The following is a 21,993-nucleotide window of genomic DNA, read 5'->3' as shown; positions in this document are numbered from 1 at the left end:
GTCCGGGCTGCCACAGTGGCACAAAAGGGTCTTTTTCTTTGTTGTAATGTTCTATGACTAGTTACAAATAAAAATAGAGTTTCAGCACGGAAAATGGGAAGTAAAGCACACAATGTTAGAAACACACAGTTCAGCAGTCACTTTCTAGAAAGGCAACAGAGTTAACAATTCAGTTCAGTCACCTTTCCCTGGACTGTGAAAAGGTTAGAGATTAACAAGTGTTATATTGCTGAAAAGGAGGAGGAAAGAAAAGAGGGATCAAAAGGGAAGTACATGTCTATTATGGTGGCAGAGATTAAGGGACAGAAGGGATGGCAGTGCCAAGTAAAGAAAGGGGATTGAGGACAAATTAATAAAGGGTGACCCATGAAGTGAAAAACATGTGGAGTAGGTTCATTTCCTAAAATTGTTATATGTGGAGTCAGAAAGGAAGGAAATGTTGTAACATCTCAGGCTGGAGGAGCAACACCTCATATTTGGTATGGGTAGTCTCCAACCTGACAGCATGAACCTTGATTTCTCCAACTTCCAGTATTTTGGACCCCAAACAGTCCTTCCAGGTCTCCAACTTCACCTGCAAATCTGCTGTGTCCGGTGCTCCTGATGCAGCCTCCTCTACACTAGTTTAATGGTTCCATTTAATATCTGAGAATATCAGACCCTGGTCAGATCCCACTTGGAGTACTCTGCTCAGTTCTGGTCACCTCGCTATAGGAAGGATGTGGAAACTATAGAAAAGGTCCAGAGGAGATTTACAAGGATGTTGGCTGGATTGGGGAGCATGCCTTATGAGAATAGGTTGAGTGAATTTGGCCTTTTCTCCTTGGAGTGATGGAGGATGAGAGGTGACCTGATAGAGGTGTACAAGATGATGAGAGGCATTGATCGTGTGGATAGTCGGAGACTTTTTCCCCAGGGCTGAAATGGCTAACATGAGAGGGCACAGTTTTAAGGTGCTTGGAAGTAGGTACAGAGGAGATGTCAGGGGTAAATTTTTAATGCAGAGAGTGGTGAGTGTGTGGAATGGGCTGCTGGCGACAGTGGTGGAGATGAATACAATAATGTCTTTTCAGAGACTCTTAGGTTCATGGAGCTTAGAAAAATAGAGGGCTGTGAGTAACCCTAGGTGATTTCTAAAGTAAGTATGTGTTCAGCACAACATTGTGGGCCAAAGGGCCTGTATTGTGCTGTAGGTTTTCTACCCCTCCATCTTTTTTTTCCAATTTCCCATTCAGTCTCCCATTTTACTGATTCTCTTCTGCCAACTTACCCATCACCTCCCTCAGTGTCCCCTCCCTCTTCCCCTTCTCCCATCACTGACTTTCCTCTCATATCAGTTTTCTTCTTCAGCCATTTTCCTCTTCCATCTATCATCTCCCAGCTTCTTACTTCATCCCTCTCCCCCACCCACACACCTACCCCCTCACCATGTTTTACCTATCACCTGCCAACTTGTCCTCCTTTCCCTCCTCCTACCTTCTTATTCCGACTTCTGCCTCCTTCCTGCCCAGCCTTGATGAAGGCCCAAAATATTGATGTTTATTCTCCTCCATAGATGCAGCCTGATCTGCTAAGTTCCTAAAACAATTTGTATGTGTTGCTCAAGATTTCCAGAATCTGCAAAATCTCTTGTGGAGCAGACTCGATGGGCCAAATGTCCTAATTCTGCTCCTACAGTGGCATGCAAAAGTTTGGGCACCCCGGTCAAAATTTCTGTTACAGTGAATAGTTAAGTGAGTAGAAGATGAAGTGATCTCCAAAAGTCATAAAGTTAAAGATGAAACATTCTTTTCAACATTTTAAGCAAGATTAGTGTATTATTTTTGTTTTGTACTATTTTAGAATGAAAAAAGGAAAGGAGCACCATGCAAAAGTTTGGGCACCCCAAGAGATTTGAGCTCTCAGATAACTTTTACCAAGGTCTCAGACCTTAATTAGCTTGTTAGGGCTATGGCTTGTCACAGTCATCATTAGGAAAGGCCAGGTGATGCAAATTTCAAAGCTTTATAAATACCCTGATTCCTCAAACCTTGTCCAAACAATCAGTAGCCAAGGGCTCCTCTAAGCAGCTGCCTAGCACTCTGAAAATTAAAATGAATGATGACCACAAAGCAAGAGAAAGCTATAAGAAGATAGCAAAGCGTTTTCAGGTAGCTGTTTCCTTGGTTTGTTATGTAATTAAGAAATGGCAGTTAACAGGAACGGTGGAGGCCAAGTTGATATCTGGAAGACCAAGAAAACCTTCTGAGAGAACTGCTCGTAGGATTGCTAGAAAGGCAAATCAAAACCCCCGTTTGACTGCAAAAGACCTTCAGGAAGATTTAGCAGACTCTGGAGAGGTGGTGTACTGTTCTACTGTGCAGCAACACCTGCACAAATATGCCCTTCATGGAAGAGTCATCAGAAGAAAACGATTGCTGCATCCTCACCACAAAATTCAGCGTCAGAAGTTTTCAAAGGAACATCTAAACAAGCCTGATGCATTTTGGAAACAAGTCCTGTGGACTGAAGAAAATAAAATAGAACTTTTTGGCCACAATAAGCAAAGGTATGTTTGGAGAAAAAAAAGGGTGCAGAATTTCATGAAAAGAACACCGCTCCAACTGTTAAGCATGGGGGTGGATCAATCATGCTTTGGGCCTGTGTTGCAGCCAGTGGCACAGGGAACATTTCACTGGTAGAGGGAAGAATGAATTTGATTAAATACCAGCAAATTCTGGAAGCAAACATCACAACATCTGTAACAAAGCTGAAGATGAAAAGAGGATGGCTTTTACAACAGGATAATGATCCTAAACACACCTCAAAATCCACAATGGACTACCTCAAGAGGTGCAAACTGAAGGCTTTGCCATGGCCCTCGCAGCCCCCACAGTCCATCATCAAAAATCTGTGGATAGACCTCAGTGCATGCAAGAAGGCCCAAGAATCTCACAGAATTTGAATCGGGAGCAAGTTACAGCTTGTGATTCAGCTGGGAGCTCAGAGAATTCGACTGTGCAGGTAGGATTTAAGCCTACCTGGTCAATACCTGTGGAGGAGGGGGAACTGCGCAGGCGCGAGTGACGTCAGCGTCGAGCGCGCACTTTAAAAGGCAGGACTTCTTGTCAGAGCGGGCAGCGTCGAGCGGGCAGCGGAGTCCGTGGAAGCAGAGTCCTGGGCTTTGGCTAAGGGGGCTTCGGCGTAAGGGGACTTCGGTAAGTCTGTGTGATTGCTCGCTGAGGGGAAGAAGGTAAGGTCGCTAGGTGCTTTTTAGACATTCTATTAATTCAGTTCAGGTATGGGGGAGACAGTCAGAGCAGTGGTGTGCTCCATATGCAGTATGTGGGAAATCAGGGTCAACACAGTTGTCCCTGATGACCACACCTGCAAGAGGTGTGTCCAGCTGCAGCTCCTATCAGCCCGAGTTAGGGAGTTGGAGCTGGAGCTGGATGAACTACGGATCATTCGGGAGGCAGAGGCAGAGATAGATAGGAGTTATCAGGAGGTAGTCACACCAAAGAACCATGATTTAGGCAGATGGGTGACGGTCCAGAGAGGCAGGGGGAGCAGGCAGAGAGAGCAGAGCACCCCTGCGGCCATTCCCATTAACAATAAGTATACCGTACTGGATACTGTTGATGGGGATGACCTACCAGGAATGAGTTGCAGTGGTCCTGCCTCTGGCACAGAGGTTGAACCCTCAACTAGAAAGGGGAGGAGGGAAGAGAAGAGAGTGATAGGGGATTCTATAGTTAGGGGGGCAGATAGGAGATTTTGTGGGGCAGATCGGGAGTCTCGGATGGTATGTTGCCTCCCTGGTGCCAGGGTCCGGGACATCTCAGATCGGGTGCAGGCTATTCTTGAGAACGAGGGCATGAACCCAGATGTAGTGGTCCATGTAGGGACCAACGATGTAGGTAAGGTGAGTGAGGGGGTCCTGCTTAGAGTTCAGGGAGTTAGGAGTGAAGCTGAAAGGCAGGACCTCCAGGGTGACAATCTCGGGATTGCTACCTGTGCCACGTGCGAGTGAGGCGAAGAATAGAATGATTATGCACATTAATACGAGGCTGAGAGCATGGTGCAGGAAGGAAGGGTTCAGGTTTTTGGATAATTGGTCTTTGTTCCAGGGACATTGGGATCTGTTTCGAAGGGACGGTCTACATCTGAACCGGAGGGGTACTAGCATTCTTGCAGGAGTGTTTGCCAGTGCTGCTCGGGGGGGGTTTAAACTAGATGTGCAGGGGGCAGGGATCCAGATCCAGAGGGTTGGTCAGAAGGAGCATGGGATTAAATGTGTAGAAGGTTTGGGTAATCTTGAGAAGGTCATCAAAATTCAGGGTGCAATTAGCCCGAAGGAAGTTCAAGGAGCTGGGTTAGGTACAGTAGACAATCTTTTAAGCAAAGAGAGGAGGAATGGGCTAAGAATTCTATACTTGAATGCACATAGTGTCAGAAATAAGGCAGATGAGCTTGAAGCTCAGATGAAAATGGGGAACTACGATATTGTTGGGATAACAGAGACATGGCTGCAAGGGGATCAGGCCTGGGAATTGAGTGTACCAGGGTATACGTGCTATCGTAGAGACAGAAATATGGGAAGAGGGGGTGGGGTGGCCCTGTTGGTAAGGAATGAGATTCAGTCCTTAGCAAGAGGTGACTTGGGAACAGGGGAAGTAGAGTCTGTGTGGATTGAGCTGAGGAACAGCAAGGGTAAAAAGACCCTAATGGGTGTTGTGCACAGGCCCCCAAACTAGTGTGGATATTGGGTACAAGTTGATTAGGGAGTTAACATTGGCATGTGCTAAAGGTAATGTAGTCGTTATGGGAGATTTCAACATGCAGGTGAACTGGGAGAATCAGGTAGGTGCTGGACCCCAGGATAGGGAGTTTGTGGAGTGTCTAAGGGATGTATTTTTGGAACAGCTTGTGCTTGAGCCAACCAGGAACGAGGCTATTTTGGACTTGGTGATGTGTAATGAACAGGAATTGATAAGTGATCTTGAAGTAAAGGAGCCATTAGGAAGTAGTGATCATAGCATGATAAGTTTTTATCTACAATTTGAGAGGGATAAGGGCAGATCAGAGATGTCAGTGTTGCAATTAAATAAAGGAGACTACGGAGCCATGAGGGAAGAGCTGGCCAAAGTTAAATGGGCGGATGCCCTGGCAGGAAAGACAGTGGATCAGTGGATTCTTGGGCATAATACAAAAGATGCAAAAGCAGTTCATTCCAATGAGAAGGAAGGATTCAAAGAGGGGGAAGGGGCCACAGTGGTTGACAAAGGAAGTCAGAGATTGTATAGCATTAAAGAAAAAGAAGTATGACAGGGCTAAGATGAGTGGGAATACAGATGATTGGGAAAGTTTTAAGGAGCAGCAGATCTTAACTAAAAAAGCAATATGGAGAGAAAAAATCAGGTATGAGCTCAGTCTAGCCAGGAATATAAAAGGGGATAGCAAAAGCTTTTTTAGCTATGTGAAGAGAAAGAAGATAGTTAAGAACAATGTTGGCCCCTTGAAGAATGAATTGGGAGAAATTGTTATGGGAAGCAGGGAAATGGCAACAGAATTTAATGCGTACTTTAGATCTGTCTTCACCAGGGAGGACACAAGCAATCTCCCAGATGTATGGATGGGCCAGGGTCATAAGATATCAGAGGAATTGAGACAGATTGACATTAGGAAAGAAACTGTGATGAGTAGACTGGTAGGACTGAAGGCTAATAAATCCCCGGGTCCAGATGGTCTGCATCCGAGGGTTCTAAAAGAGGTGGCTCAGGAAATTGCGGATGCATTGGTAATCATTTTCCAATGTTCCTTAGATTCAGGATCAGTTCCTGAAGGTTGGAGAGTGGCTAATGTTATCCCACTTTTCAAGAAGGGAGGGAAGGAGAAAACGGAGAACTATCGCCCTGTTAGCCTAACGTCAGTCGTGGGGAAGATGCTTGAGTCCATTATTAAGGACGAAATAGTGGCACATCTAAATGGCAGAAATAGGATTAGGCCGAGCCAGCATGGATTTACCAAGGGCAAATCATGCTTGACTAATCTGTTGGAGTTTTTTGAGGGTGTAACAAGGATGTTAGACGAGGGTAAGCCAGTGGATGTTGTATACCTAGATTTTCAGAAGGCATTCGATAAGGTGCCACATAGGAGATTGGTGAGTAAAATCAGAGCTCATGGCATTGGGGGCAGGGTTTCAACATGGATAGAAAACTGGTTGGCAAATAGAAAGCAAAGGGTAGCAGTGAATGGGTGTTTCTCAGACTGGCTAGAGGTGACTAGTGGGGTACCACAGGGCTCTGTATTGGGACCACAGCTCTTTACGATTTATGTCAATGATTTAGATGAGGGCATTGAAAACTATATCAGCAAGTTTGCTGACGATACTAAACTGGGTGGCAGTGTGACATGCGAAGAGGACTTTAGGAGAATACAGGGAGACTTGGATAGGCTGGGTGAGTGGGCAGATACTTGGCAGATGTCATTCAATGTGAATAAATGTGAAGTTATCCACTTTGGAAGCAGGAACAAGAGGGCAGAGTATTGTCTGAACGGTGTAGAGTTAGGTAAGGGAGAAATGCAAAGAGACCTAGGAGTCCTAGTTCACCAGTCAATGAAGGTGAATGAGTAAGTGCAACAGGCAGTGAAGAGGGCAAATGGAATGTTGGCCTTTGTTACAAGGGGAATTGAATACAAGAGCAAGGATGTCCTTTTGCATTTGTACAGGGCCCTGGTGAGACCACACCTGGAATATTGTGTACAGTTTTGGTCTCCAGGTTTAAGGAAGGACATTCTGGCAGTTGAGGAAGTGCAGCGTAGATTCACTAGGTTGATTCCTGGGATGGCAGGGCTGTCTTACGCAGAGAGATTGGAGAGATTGGGCTTGTACACGCTGGAATTGAGGAGATTGAGAGGGGATCTGATTGAGATAATTAAAGGATTTGATAGGATTGAGGCAGGAAATATGTTCCAGATGTTGGGAGAGTCCAGTACCAGAGGGCATGGATTGAGAATAAGAGGTCAGTTATTTAAAACAGAGTTGAGGAAGAGCTTCTTCTCCCAGAGAGTTGTGGAGGTGTGGAATGCACTGCCTCAGAAGATGGTGGAGGCCAATTGCCTGGATGCTTTCAAGAAGGAGCTGGATAGATATCTGATGGATAGGGGAATCAAGGGATATGGGGACAAGGCAGGGACTGGGTATTGATAGTGAATGATCAGCCATGATCTCAGAATGGCGGTGCAGACTCGAGGGGCCGAATGGTCTACTTCAGCACCTATTGTCTATTGTCTATAACTGGAAGCCTTTTGCAAAGAAGAATGGGCGAAAATTCCCCAAACAAGAATTGAAAGACTCTTAACTGGCTACAGAAAGTGTTTACAAGCTGTGATACTTGCCAAAGGGGTGTTACTAAGTACTGACCATGCAGGGTGCCCAAACTTTTGCTTTGGGCCCTTTTGCTTTTTTTATTTTGAAACTGTAAAAGATGGAAATGAAAAAGTAATCTTGCTTAAAATATTAAAGAAATGTGTCATCTTTAACTTCATGCTTTTTGGAAATCAGGTCATCTTTTATTCGCTTAGCTATTCACAGTAACAGAAATTTTGACCAGGGGTGTCCAAACTTCTGCATGCCACTGTATATCTTACAGTCTTGTGCTGCCATGGTGGTATAGCAGTTAATGCAAGGTTATTAAAGCTCAGGGCATCGGAGTTTAGAGCTTATTTCCAACACTGTCTGTAAGGAGCTTGTACATCTTCCCCGTGATCACATGGCTTTCCTCCAGGTTGTCCAGTTTCCTCCCACAGTCCAAAGACATTTCGGTTAATCGGTTAATTGGTCATTGTCAATTGTCTTGTGATTAGGCTGGGGTTAAATTGGTGGGTTGTAGGGCAACACAATGTGGTGGGCTGGAAGGGTCTGTTCCATACTGTATCTCTGAATAAAAATAAGTTTTAAAAAAAAGCTAGATAAGTTTCAGCAAAACTTTTGACTGGCCACGTAACAATACCTAAGAATAATACTTTGCTAAAGAAATACAATTTTGATGTGGCTTTTCAATCCAATTCATATTACCGGTTCTTGTAGTGTGGTGGCTTTCTGTTATGTTCAGTGATGGCAGGAATCCTGCGTGGGAGAGTTTTTAAAATGGAATAAGTCATTACACGGGGGCAATTTCACTCTCTCAACCTCGGAAGTCTGGGTCCAGTGATATGAGTAGTCATTATAAACTGGGTTCTTCCTTGGATGACCATTCCTCCTTCTGTACCTCGTCATGCCCTTGGCTCCTAGGCATGTCCCTATCTCTCCAGGGTATGAGGCCCGCAAGCTACCCCCTCCTGGTTTAGCCCACCTGTCGAAGCGGTGTGTACCTGTGTGGCCACTGTCACATGCAAACAGCTTCTTGGAGCTGAGTGTCCACTGGGTCCAAAGGTGAGTGAGCTTCTCCAAAATGCACATGATAATCCCCTTCATCAAAGGTGCTACACCTTCCTGGACACTCAATACATAATGCTAGTGTATAGTTTTAAGGGCACATCAATAACATTCTGACATGGCAGATTTTAAGTAGGACTTTTTTTAATTTGCTTTCTAGGCACTTAAGATAATCTCAGCCACCATTAAAATGACCATCAAAGGCGACATCACAGAGAACTACCAGATCATTTTGATGGCCATGGTTGTCGTCACTTAACGTGAAGAACTGGAAGGAATTGTTGAGAAGGCTTCCTGTATATATGAAATTTATACATTGTAGAAATGACTGATTAATTTAGAATCCAATGTTTATTTTAATGAGTTGGAACCAGACTAAAACACAGCATTGTGCACTGACCTTACCTAGCACCGATATTTGTTTATGTTGCAACCTTGCCGTGATGAGGAAGTTCTTTTAGTGAAGTCTTTGCAATTCTAAATGTGTTCTGAAGTTTGTGTTCACATTATCAGGCCTACTTCTACTGACAACTACCAGCCTGCATATACAGCCACCTCCCAGTCTCCACCCAGCTAATAGGATTCACCTGCCATTTATTCCAGACACATCACCTGCAGTCTATTTAACTCCAGTTCTCATCCACAGTCCTTGTACACTTATCGAACCAGCCAGCCTCAACCAGTTTCTCTGAGCCTTCACTCTCCCTGCCTAAAGCTTACCTTGTTGTCTATTCTGTTCTCACTTATTTTGTGACTTGTTAATTTGCAGTCTCATACTGAAGTTATTTTTCACCACTAACTCATCTCCACTGCTCTACTTCTGGGTTAAGCCTCCTCTACATTTCCTGACACAAATTGAAATATTTTAAGGAGCTCTCTAATACATTAAGTCCTGTACTTTTGGGCCAAGCCTCCTGTCATGGTGTGTGCTGGCAATATTGGAACCCAAGTGCAGAGGAAGGACAGACTCTGATGTAGAGATGGTGATGAGAATTTAATCATAATAATTCTAAAAGAACATCAGTGGCTCGGCCAAGCAACACTGCGAAAAGTAACATCCTCAAAACTAGGACCCCACAATTAGGGCTGATTGGGCATCCTTTAAATAATACAAGTAACATGGAATCCCTGAGCCTGTCAGCCTGAACAAGCTTAAACAGAAGGTTCCAGGAGACTGTATTACAAAGTGTGAGTCGCTCAAGAAAAACACAAGGAATTCTAAATGACTAACCACTCTTGTTAAACAACATTCCCGCCACTTTCTGTAAGGAAATTGTATGTTTTTCCCAAGACCGCATGGATTTTCTCCAGGTGCTCCTGTTTCTTCCCACAGTCCAGAGATACACTGGTTGGGAGGTTAATTGATCTTTGTAAATAGTCCCGTAATTAGGCAGGGTTAAATCAGGGGTTGCTGGGCAATGTGGCTCGAAGGACTGGACCTGATGAACTCATTATACCTCCTCTACATTTCCTGACACATACTGAATTATTTGCTTTTGTAACCAGTTATTCTTACCAAAGTATATTTTAAGGAGCTCTCTCATACATTAACTCCTATACTTTTTGGTGCTTCTGTATCAACCCAGATGTTCTAGTGAGCAGCCATTGGTTAGGGTGACACTGTCTTATGCTTTAATGATAAAATTATTTGCAAATGTGTTAGTCAAAATTGGCAAGGATCAAACTTTGCTTAATACAACATGGAACATAGAACACTACATCACAAGAACAGCATTCAAGCTTCAAGATTGTTTGATGTTATTTCCAGTACACAAATGTAAAGCAGAATAAAATAATTATTACTCCAGATCCAATGCAACACAAAAAAAATGTCTGCTTGCATTTACCCTATGTATGTTCCTTATAAATTTGTATACCTCTATCACATCTCCCTTCATTCTTTGACATTCTCAGAAATGGAGTCCTAACCTATTCAACCTTTCTCTATAAATGAGGTCCTCAATTTCCGGCAACACTCTTGTAAATTTTCTCTGAACTCTTTCAATCTTACTGACATCTTTCCTGTGGGTAGGTGACCAAAACTGCACACAATACTCCAAATTAGGTCTCACCAATGTCTTATACAACTTTAACATAACATCCCATCTCTTGTACTCAGTACTGTGATTTATGAAGGCCAATGTGTGAAAAGCTTTCTCTATAACCCTATCTACCTATGCATCCACTTTCAAGGAATTATGGATCTGAATTCCCAGAACACTATGTTCTACTGCACTCCTTAGTGTCCTACCGCTCACCATGTAAGTCCTACCCTGCAATGTCCTCCCAAAGTACAATGCCTCTCACTTGTCTGCATTAAATTCCATCTGCTATCTTTCAAACACGAGGTAATCTGCAAATGCTGGAAAGATAGTAAGAGATTTGAAAGTAGGAGGGGGAGGGGGAAACCTGAAATGATAGGAGAAGACAGGAGGGGTGGGGTGAAGCTAAGAGCTGGAAAGGTGATTGGCAAAAGGGATACAGAGCTGGAGAAGGGAAAGGATCATGGGATGGGAGAAAGAAAGGGGGAGGGGAGCACCAGAGGGAGATGGAGAACAGGCAAAGAGTGATGGACAGAGAGAGAAAAGAAAGGAGGGGGGAAATAAATAAATCAGGGATGGGGTAAGAAGGGGAGGACGGGCATTAACGGAAGTTAGAGAAATCAATGTTACGCCATCAGGTTGGAGGCTACCCAGATGAAATATAGGTGGTGTTCCTCTATAACCTAGGTGTGGCTTCATCTTGACAGTAGAGGAGGCCATGGATAGACATATGAGAATGGGAATAGGACGTGGAATTAAAATGTGTGGCCACTGGGAGATCCTGCTTTCTCTGGCAGACAGAGCATAGGTGTTCAGCGAAACGGTCTCCCAGTCTGTGTCGGGTCTCACCAATATATAAAAGGCCACACCGGACCAGAGACAGTATTCCACACCAGCCGACTCACAGGTGAAATGTTGCCTCACCTGGAAGGACTGTCTGGGGCCCTGAATGGTGATGAGGGAGGAAGTGTAAGGGCAGGTGTAGCACTTGTTCCACTTACAAGGATAAGTGCCAGGAGGGAGGTCGATGGGAAGGAATGGGGGGGGACGAATGGACCAGGGAGTCACATAAGGAGCATTCCCTGTGGAAAGCAGAAAGAGGAGGGGAAAGATGTACTTAGTAGTGGGATCCCTTTGGAGGTGGCGGAAGTTACGAAGAATTATAGGTTGGACCTGGAGGCTGGTGGGGTGGTAGGTGAGCTGTGATCTGCTATCTTTCAGCCCATTTTACCAACTGGACAAGATGCCACTGCAAGTTTTGATAGTCTTCCTTGCTGCTCAACACACCCCCAATCTCGGTGTCATCTGAAATTTTGCTGATCCTATTTACCACATCATCACATCAATTTATTTACTATTTACTTACTTCTGTTGTTAATGATTACAATATTGCAGAATATTTTTGTTGTTAAACAGTAAATATTTACAAGTTAGAGATGGAGGCTGGATTCACTTTGACCATATATCACATTTATTTAAAGACTCTAACCTCTATTTCAGAACTTGTAGCAAAAGTAACTCCATGGCAATGGTGTAAATTTCCACTTTGAAGTTCTGTGTTCACTTATCAATCTATTGATCAGTCTTTTAATGGATGTTACCCCAGCCAACAATGTCCCTGGACAAATTCAGATGGAAAGATCAGGTACTGATTTATACAAGTAATTCAGTTTGGAATTTAAGGGTGCGAGAACATGACCTTAGCAGGTTCTGATTTTAGAAAACTAGGCAGTTGTTAACCATTAAGGACTATGCTGTATGGGTCAGCTTGTGGTTTAATTAATTCAAGCAAATATTAATCCTTTAAAACCTTCCACCCATCCTTGCAGTAACGGGAAATTGTAAATGAAGTGAATTCATGGGAGACAGATCCCACTGGTGGACACAGAGCACAGATTATAAAGAGATTGGCAAAGGACCCTGAAGTATTGTGAGGAGAAACCTGGTCTTGCTGTAACCAGTCCTGGTCTTGAACGCACTGCCCATGAGAGTGGTGGAAGCAGATACAATTGTGGCTTTCAACAAAGATCTGAAGGGAAAATGTGACAGAAAGTAGTGTGGCCTCACTGGTTGTGTATCTCTATACTATGATGGTTCTAGGATTGTGTAATTCTAAATTATAGGTGGAGTTTCAACATTATGATAGCTCAATAGAAGGGAGATACAATATTGTAACTGACCATTGAATTGGATTAAACTCACCAATTAAGAGCTTGATTTAGAGGAAAAACATTTAAATTATGCTCCATTTTAATTGATTTATGATTGCTTTTAATAATATGCAACAATGGCAGTAACATTGAGAGTAGAGAGATTTGGGTAGTTCAAGAAAAATTGTCTTTAAGGAATCAAAGGTGTTTGTGGATGTTGCACAGATTCAGAAGTCAGCAAATCCACGAGCCCACTGAAGGCCAAAGAAGATGGCCTGTCCTGGGGTTAGAGGACTGTGTATGTGTGTGGATGGATGGGTGGGAGGGAGGAACAGAGCTTGTTTTCTTGCTTGTGTTTTGTGTTGTTGTACAGAATATTGTGGTGTCACACCTCGCTACCAGCTATGGGTGAGTGTCCTCGACAAGGGTCACCAGCTGGAAAAAACACAGATGGTAAGCCACAAAGGCATATTAGTGCAAAGGGGTTTTATTTAGTTTTGGGGGGGAAAAGGTGTAAAATCTGCCCAAAAGTTGTGAAGAAAAAAAATTTTACAAATAGCCAAATGAAAAACAAACAAAACATACAGAGGCTTTCTTCACGACACTTTAACTTTCCAATATAACTATTTACCAACCGTCAACTCCAACTTCCACATCCCTCTTGCAAAGCCAGGTTGAGTGTTTAAATCTGGCCAAAATCCTGCTTTTGGTCTGGGGTGGGGTGGAGGGTTAAAGATGTGACCAGACTATTATAATAATTTCAGGTGCAGAATTGGAACATTTTAAACAGGGATTCTAACATCTTACAGTTTTATTCCACAACAAATGCTTTAGATAAACCCATAGATCAGTGTCCACATGCTCAGATGAATGTAAAAGAATAATGCCTCCCCATCAGTGGTGTTGCCTGCATAAGCTGTAGTGCATCTGCTTCCACTAACACAGGCACTATTTTAGGATGTCCCAAACTGCCACTCGTGTCCTTTGGGACTGTTCTGCTGTCTTCAAACCAATGTAACAGTGTGAGTGAAAATAAATGAAACTGTTTGGAATGCCTGGGGCTATTTCTGATGGCCTTGACCTTGTCAACCAGTGGCTGAACTAGTCCTTGCACTAGCTGATAGCCAAGGGTCTGTGTCTCAGCGCAGGCCCGGTCACACTTCTGGATGTTCAGTGTCAAGCCAGCGGCTGCAATCTTCCTCAGGACATCCTCAAGGTGCTTCAGGTGGTTCCCAGCTGCTGCTGAAGATGATCACGTCATCCAGGTTGGCTGCAAAATGCTTCTCATATCCCCTGACCACATAGTCAATCAGCCGTTGGAAGGTCGCTGAGGCTCCATGCAGCTCGAACAGCAAGACAGTGAAATGAAGGAGGCCAAGGTGGGTGCCGAATGCGGTATACATGAGAGTGTTTTGCCAGTGGGATCTGACAATAACCCTTGCAGAGGTCAAGGGTTGTAATAAACTTGGCAGAGGGCATACTATGTTGATGCCAGAATGTATGGTGACACTTGTGAGCAGCCCGGAGCACTCCTTTGTATGTGTTAGTTGTTACTGCAAATGGTACATTTCACTGAGTGTTTTGATGTTCATGAGATAAATAAATCTGAATCTGGATCTGAACTTGTTCAGATTTGAGTTATTTCAGGTGATGTGAGCTTATGTCATTAGAAAGGGACAGGGTTATGTATCCATTACATATTTCTTTGCTGTGGTTGAAAGAGTTAATTCAACTAAAATCATTATGGTAACAACTCGATAAAACATTGAATTTAACTTCCTATACTGGTTACTACAAACAGTGAACCTTGAGGTCAGTCCATCACTCCAACATTAACAACTTTTGCTGTTGACAACAGGTTGAGCTACTGCAGGTTTAGTGTCGTTGATACAACATTCAGGTGATAGACCGTGACTGTAAACCCAGCTTCACAGACTGGGCATATACTCCAAGCCTTCAGGCATCAATGTCAGACATTAAAATGAATGTTTAAGGAATTTAACATACTTACCCAGTGTTATACAGAGCTAAAATTAGAAAGCAAGTCTAACAAATGGTGCAAGTGATTATCTTCCACATTTTTCTTGTGACTTCAAGATCCTGTTGGACCTTGGTATTGTAGAATACTGTAAATATGGTTCATTGGTTCATCAGTGAGACCAACAATGGGGGAGCTGGCTGACCTCTGTTGTAGCGCAGACGAGGCCCTCACACTTTTCAGGAGAGGAGATGCCGGAAACTGTGTGGTGTGGCAAGTGTCCTTGCTGGGTTGGGGCTGGCCTTCCCTGTCAGTACTGCCCTTCAGCTCACTCAGTTGGAAAACAAGTTGGATTGCATTCACCTGCGGCTGCACTAGCACGTGATGATCAAACTGTTTAATGCTTGTTCTTACTGACAACATCCCATGCACCATCAATCTACAAAACATGACAGGCAGGGACTTAGGCTATAAGATTATTGTTTTTGTATGACTGTATGTTTACTGCTATATTATACTGTATATGCATTGTGTTGTGTGGGGCTGTTGGTACTGTGTTTTGCACCTTGGCCATTAGAGATTTGGCTATATTCATGGGGATTCGTGCATGACTGAATGACAATTAAACTTGAACTTAAGTATTGCAGACACTGGAAGTTAAATCAGGAAATGGTGGAAGACAATGGTGCAGGACAAGTAACATCAGGAAAGGGAGAGTTGGAGTTATCCGTTCAACCCAACTAGTGTCCATCAGGAGAGGGAGAGGCAGAGTTGCTGTATCCATTCAACCCAATCAATGCCCTTAAGGAAAGGGAGAGATGTAGTTATCCATTCAACCAACCAATATCCATCAAGAGTCAGAGTTATCCATTCAATCAATGTCCATCAGGAGAGAGAGAGAGATGGACTGAGGCACTCCACTGGTGACCAACCTCCATGCAGAATATGTCCCATCTGCAACCACTCTGCCATAAGCAAGCCAGTTCTGGATCCACAAAGCAATGTCCCCTTGGTTCCCATGCCTCCTTATTTTCTCAATAAGCCTTGCATGGGGTACCTTATCAAATGCCTTGCTGATATCCATATACACTACATCTACTACTCTTCCTTCATCAATGTGTTTAGTCACATCCTCAAAAAATTCAATCAGGCTCATAAGGCACAACCTGCCCTTGACAAAGCTATGCTGACTATTCCTAATCATATTATACCTCTTCAAATATTCATAAATCCTGACTCTCAGGATCTTCTCCATCAACTTACCAACCACTGAGGTAAGACTCACTGGTCTATAACTTCCTGGGCTATCTCTACTCCCTTTCTTGAATAAAGGAGCAACATCTGCAACCCTCCAATCCTCCAGAACCTCTCTCGTCCCCATTAATGATGCAAAGATCTTCGCCAGAGGCTCAGCAATCTCCTCCCTCACCTCCCACTGTAGTCTGAGGTACATCTCATCCAGTCCCAGCAACTTATCCAATTTGATGTTTCTTGAAAGCTCCAGCACATCCTCTTTCTTAATATCTACATTCTCAAGCTTTTCAGTCTGCTGCAAGTCATCACTACAATCACCAAGATTCTTTTCCATAGTAAATACTGAAATATTCATTCAGTACCTCTGCTATTTCCTCCGGTTCCATACACACTTTCCCACTGTCACACTTGATAGGTCCTATTCTTTCATGTCTTATCCTCTTGCACTTCACATACTTGTAGAATGCCTTGGGGTTTTCCTTAATCCTGCCCACCAAGGCCTTCTCATGGTCCCTTCTGGCTCTCCTAATTTTCTTCTTAAGCTCCTTCTTATTAGCCTTATAATCTTCTAGATCTCTAACATTTTAACAAGGCTTTCTGAACCTTTTGTAAGCTTTTCTTTTCCACACAAATATCCCCTGAACATTTGCCACATTTCTTCTGTACTTTTCCCTGAGAACATCTGTTTCCAATTTAAGCTTCCAATTTCCTGCCTGATAGACTCATGATTCCCATTACTGCAATTAAACACTTTTCTAACTTGTCTGTTCCTATCTCTCTCCAATGCTATTGTAAAGGAGATAGAATTATGATCACCGTCTCCAAAATGCTCTCCCACAGAGAGATCTGACACCTGACCAGGATCATTTCCCAATATCAAATCATTCAACAGACCAATGTCCATCAGGACATGGAAAGATGGAGTTACCCATTCAACCAAGCAATGTTTGTCAGAAAGGCAGAGACAGAGTTATCCATTCAAGCCAACCCAATGTCTGTCAGCAAAGGGAGAGATAGAAACATAGAAAACCCACAGCACAATACAGGCCCTTTGGCCCACAATGCTGTGCCAAATATGTACTTACTTTAGAAATTACCTAGGGTTACCCATAGCCCTCTACTTTTCTAAGCTCCATGTACCTATCCAAAAGTCTCTTAAAAGACAATATCGTATCCGCCTTCACCACTGTTGCTGGCAGCCTATTCCATGCACACACCACTCTCTTGTGTGAAAAAACTTACCCCTGACATCTCCTCTATACATACTTCCAAGCACCTTAAAACTGTGCCCTGGATGGATGGGCACAGTTTTGAATGGATGGAGATATCCATTCAAGCTAACCAATGTCCATCAGGATAGAGAGAGACAGAGTTATCCAAATAAACCAAGTCCATCAGTTCAATTCTTCTTAAGCCTTTCACCCTTTCTTGGTCATAGACCAGAATCCTCTGAGCTGGGACAATAGAAGGTTGATCAGCCCTATGGCTTCCAATTATCACACAATTTCATATATCTCTGGGGTAGATCCTTCCTGGGATAAAGTCTTTGGAGCTTCTGTTGGCATTTTTGTAGCACTGGGTTTTTATGGGATAGAGTTGCTGGCCCCATGCCTGCCCCTCCTCCTTCACAACTGGTCTTGGAACTGTCTATGGCGGACTTCCATCAGCTCACTAATATTTTATAAAGTTGTCAACAGATTAAATACTTTTGTGCAGACTAGATGGGCCAAAGAGCCTATTTCTGTGCTGTAGTGTTCTTTGACTCAGTGACTTCTTGTCCAATAGTGAATTGCAGGAGTCACCAGTGACCTGAGACAGGGAAACAGGCAGTTTATGAGCAGGGATGATAACTGAAAAAGCAGTTTTCCATTCATATGTCATCTTGTACACCCCTTTCAAAATGTTTAGAAGCACTAAGCTCATGGAATCACAGATCTAATGTACTTTGCTACAGATTCCTCAATGTTGTCATACCTTGGGGAGTTGGGGTTGGGGTGGGAGGGGAGGTGCTGGAGATGTACTGGAAATAAGCTCCCACTACCTATTAAATGCTCCTAATGATGTGCATCTCAGATAGCCTCTATCAACCAAGTCCAAGTCCTGGCCATGTGTGGCTTAGCTTCTAAGCCTAGCAGAACCATTTCTACTGACAGAAGAATGGGCAAAAGTGGGTTACTGGTGCCTGAAACTAGTTGTTCCATGCAGATGGGGCTCATCAGCAGTAGTTGGCAGCTCACCTAGGAAAACTCTGATCTCAAATTTCTGCTGCCTTACAGCTATACCAATCATGAGAAAGGCTTTCAGTACTAAACCCCAAGAAAAAAATCCAGAGCTGAAGTCCTACATTGAGTATTACACTGACTGGAAACTCCTGCATCACTGCCGCTGCCAAATTATATTGGTCTTTGCCATTCCTTTGGATTCATCAGCTGCATAGAGAGGGAAGTCTGCTACATGGGCAACAGCTTGCTCTCCATATGTACTGCCTTGCATATGGACAGCTAGGACACAACATCATGGTCGAGCTCAACCAAAGGGAGGCCTCCTCCCTTAAGTCTGTAAGTTTTTAATGTAAGTTTCCAGGCATAGAAAACAATATTCCAGTAGGTCTGTGCCTGCCTTTGCAGCTTAGTTGCATTGATTCTGTTGGTGGGTGACAAGGTCTATTCCCACTGCAAGCAAAGCTGCCTACAGTGCAGACAGAAGTAAAATACTCCACTTGTTGAAAATTTGAAATAAAGTCGCATCAAGGAGTCAGCAGTGGAAAGGGTGAGCAGTTTCAAGTTTCTGGGTGTCCACATCTCTGACCATCTATCTTCGACCCAAGATATTGATGCAATTACAGAGAAGGCATGTTACTTTGTATGTCACCAAAGAATTTCTACAGATGTACTGTGGAGAGCATTCTAATTGGTTGCATCACTGTGTGCTGTGGAGGGGCCACTGCACAGGTTCGGAAAAAGCTGCAGTAAGTTGTAAACTCAGTCATGGGCACTAGCTTCCCCAACATCAAGAACACTTTCAAAAAGTGATGTCTCAAAAAGGTTGCATCTAACATTAAGGATCCCATCACCCAGGATGTGCCCTCTTCTCATTGCTACCGTCAAGGAGGAGATAGAGGAGCCAGCACACTCGACATTTCAGGAACAGCTTCAGCCCATTCGCAATCAGATTTCTGAACGGACAATGAATCCATGAACATGACCTCATTACTTTTCTTTCTTTTTGTACTGCTTGTTTAATTTATTAAACCTGATTCTGAATCGGACAACATCTGTGGAGAGAGAAGCAAAGGTTCTCAGGCAAATTGTGGGTGTCAAGTGCCCAGGACATGCTGGCCACTGATGCAGGCGTCTTCAACTTCCACATGTGTGTTCTTGAAGAGAGTCTAAAAGGTAACGATGATATGAGATTTATTCCCTTTTTTGTAATAAATATTACTGTTTTAAATTTTTTTATGTTTTTGTGTTCAATTTATTTGAGTTTGGACTCTGTTGGGTGCAGAGATCAATGCTGGGTTCCTTGTTAATATATTGTCTATATTAATGATTTTGATGAGAATGTACTTAATCTCTTTATACTGCACATCAACAGACACTTCAGCCCAAAGAGCCTTCAATGCCCAATTGCACACATGTAACCAATTATCCTATTAGCCCGTACATCTTTGAACCATGGGAGAAAACTGGAGCACCCAGAGGAAACCCATGCAGTCATGAGGAGAATGTACAAACTCCTTACAGACGGAGGCATGATTGAACCTGGGCTGCTTTTATACTAACCCTACACTGCCATAGTAGACCAGCATCAGTAAAACTTCCTAGCACCACTGTACAGGAGTTTCAGTAATAGTTTTTTCTCCTCCAACATCAGATTTCAGAATGGACAATGAACCTGTGAACAGTACCTCACTATTTTGTTGCTTTTTTTTTTACTACTTACTTAATGTAATTGTTACATATATTTCTTATTGTAATTTATGTTTTTTAATATTACATATTGCAAAACAATAGTCATGACATATGCCAGTGATATTGAACCTGATTGTGATTTTGCTATATTAAGCCAGGAAAGGACTTATACAGTGAATAGCAGGATCCTGGGGAGTGTTTTGTTGCCTCACATCTGAGTACTTTCAGGCCATGTGTTCCGCTCCTGGTGACCTTCAGGGAAAAGCATGGATATCGGAACACAATTACTTACAGTGACACCTTCTGTGTCCCTGCAACTGCCCTGGGCATTCAAGATTCTAGATTCAATATTGTTTTGATGTTATTTCCAGTGCACAAGTGTAAAGGAGGGCAAAATAATTGGATCCAATGCAACTCAAAAGATGCTATAAGATAAATAACACAATAATAAAAGAATACAATAAATGTAAATACTTAAGATCACTTTCATATATGTAGATTGATTGTATGTCCATAAAATGATGCTAGACACAGGAGTGTCTGAATATAAGGTGTCTCTGACAGGAAATGATAAAGTAGTGGTGGTTGGGGGGGTTGGAGAGCGGGTTTAGTGGTTGGAGATGTTGATCAGCCTTACTGATTGGGGTTTCAGAGTATGGTAGTACCACGTGCATGCTATGTAGTCTCCTCCCTCATGGGAATGGGACAAGCAGTCCATGAGCAGGGTGGATGGGATCTTTCATGAGGTTATGGCCTTTCAGGTAGGCTGGTGATGTGTTTGGCAGTTTTGACTACGTTATAGAGTCTTCCTGTCTACCTCAATGTAGTTAACATACCATGCAATGATGCAGCTTGTTTGCTCTCTACTATGTATCTGTAAAATGACTTGAGTATAGATGTACATAGTCCAGCTTTCTTTAGCCTTGTGAGCTTTCCTGACTGTGTATAATGTGTTTTGCGACCATGAGAAATTGTGTAAAATGTACATTCCTAAAATTTTGAAATAGAGGGGTGTGAATGATGTGAGTTCTCCTGAAATGTCACCATATATATTACCTTGAGATTTGTTTCCTTAAGGCCTTTACAGGAAAATAAAGAAACACAATAGAATTTATGAAAAACAAAGACTGACAAGCAACTAATATGCAAAAGAAGACAAATCATGCAAATAACAAGAAAGTAGATAAATAATACTGAGTTGTAGACTTGCAGTTATCTCACTCAAAGAGGAGCTGATGTAAAACTATTAGATATTAAAGATAAATTAACTTCACAATTCATTTTTTACAGGGGGTTACTTCAATGATAAACAAGGATAAAGTACATGGATCGGGCTTTCTTTAAGCTCTTGTTATAAGTCATTACTATTGTTATATTCATTGAAAAGAGATTATTTGAACTCAGTTACCTTCCTGGTATTTTTCCTTCACCAGGGGGCAGGTTTTGCAGTGACCATTAAACTTATCACTATGAACAATCGTTAACAGCACTGAACCATGCCTTGCTCAATGAAGGTAAAGAAAATTTGTTTGAATAAGTTTAGGCATGCAGATGGTGCTGGGTGACAATGGAAAACTACAGTCTGGGTCAACAAGATGAACTCACACTGTGACATCCGGAACTATCCAACTGTCTGTAACATGCCCCAGCCACACAGGGCCGAAGATTTAAGACTAGGGCCATAGTATTCATTCTGTGGCCACTTTTTACCGAGATAAGTTTAGTTCCTCATTTTCTCTGGGTCCTCATCATCAGGGCCCCTACAGATATCAGACCTCAATCAGACCGAGGAGGCCAGTCCTTCCTGCAGACCTATCTCTAATGATGTTTTACCTATCTCTAATGATGCAGATTCCACATCCTGCCAGAGTAGAGAATTCCAGAGATTCACTATCCTCTGTGGGAAGAAATGTCAAAGGGCCTCAGTTTTAAATGACCATCACTTACATTGGGTCTCCATTCTCTCATGTAAGATTAGTCCACCAGTGGCAAATACCTTGCAGGACTCTCTAGGATATCATCGACTTCAATAAGATCATTCCTTATTCTATGCTACAGGGACCTACACTCAGTGGCCATTTTATTAGGTATACCTGTACACCTATTGGCTAATTCAACTTTATTTATTTAGAGATACAGCTTAGAACAGGCCCTTCCAGCCCAACAAGCCACACCACCCAGCAACTCACCTATTTAACCCTAATCTAAGCACAGGACAATTTATAATGATAAATTAATC

At 42.9% G+C, this 21,993-nt stretch overlaps 1 protein-coding gene across 7 annotated transcripts in view; it reads left to right on the top strand.

The window, feature by feature from the left end:
* The window catches only part of cfap74 (cilia and flagella associated protein 74), a 460,813-nt gene extending 446,580 nt beyond the window's left edge, over nt 1-14,233 (top strand). For all 7 annotated transcript variants that reach the window (XM_059952433.1, XM_059952430.1, XM_059952431.1 and 4 more), the window contains one exon: nt 8,580-14,233. In XM_059952433.1, the coding sequence (XP_059808416.1) occupies nt 8,580-8,678 (99 nt within the window). In that variant the 3' untranslated portion in view covers nt 8,679-14,233. The remainder of the gene's footprint in view (nt 1-8,579) is intronic.
* Nucleotides 14,234-21,993: the final 7,760 nt, after the last annotated feature.

The sequence above is a fragment of the Hypanus sabinus genome, chromosome 27 (assembly GCF_030144855.1).
Source record: "Hypanus sabinus isolate sHypSab1 chromosome 27, sHypSab1.hap1, whole genome shotgun sequence".
Taxonomy (NCBI): Eukaryota; Metazoa; Chordata; class Chondrichthyes; order Myliobatiformes; family Dasyatidae; genus Hypanus; species Hypanus sabinus.
The sequence above is the reverse complement of the archived record's forward strand: the minus strand, read 5'-3'. Positions and strand labels throughout refer to the sequence as shown.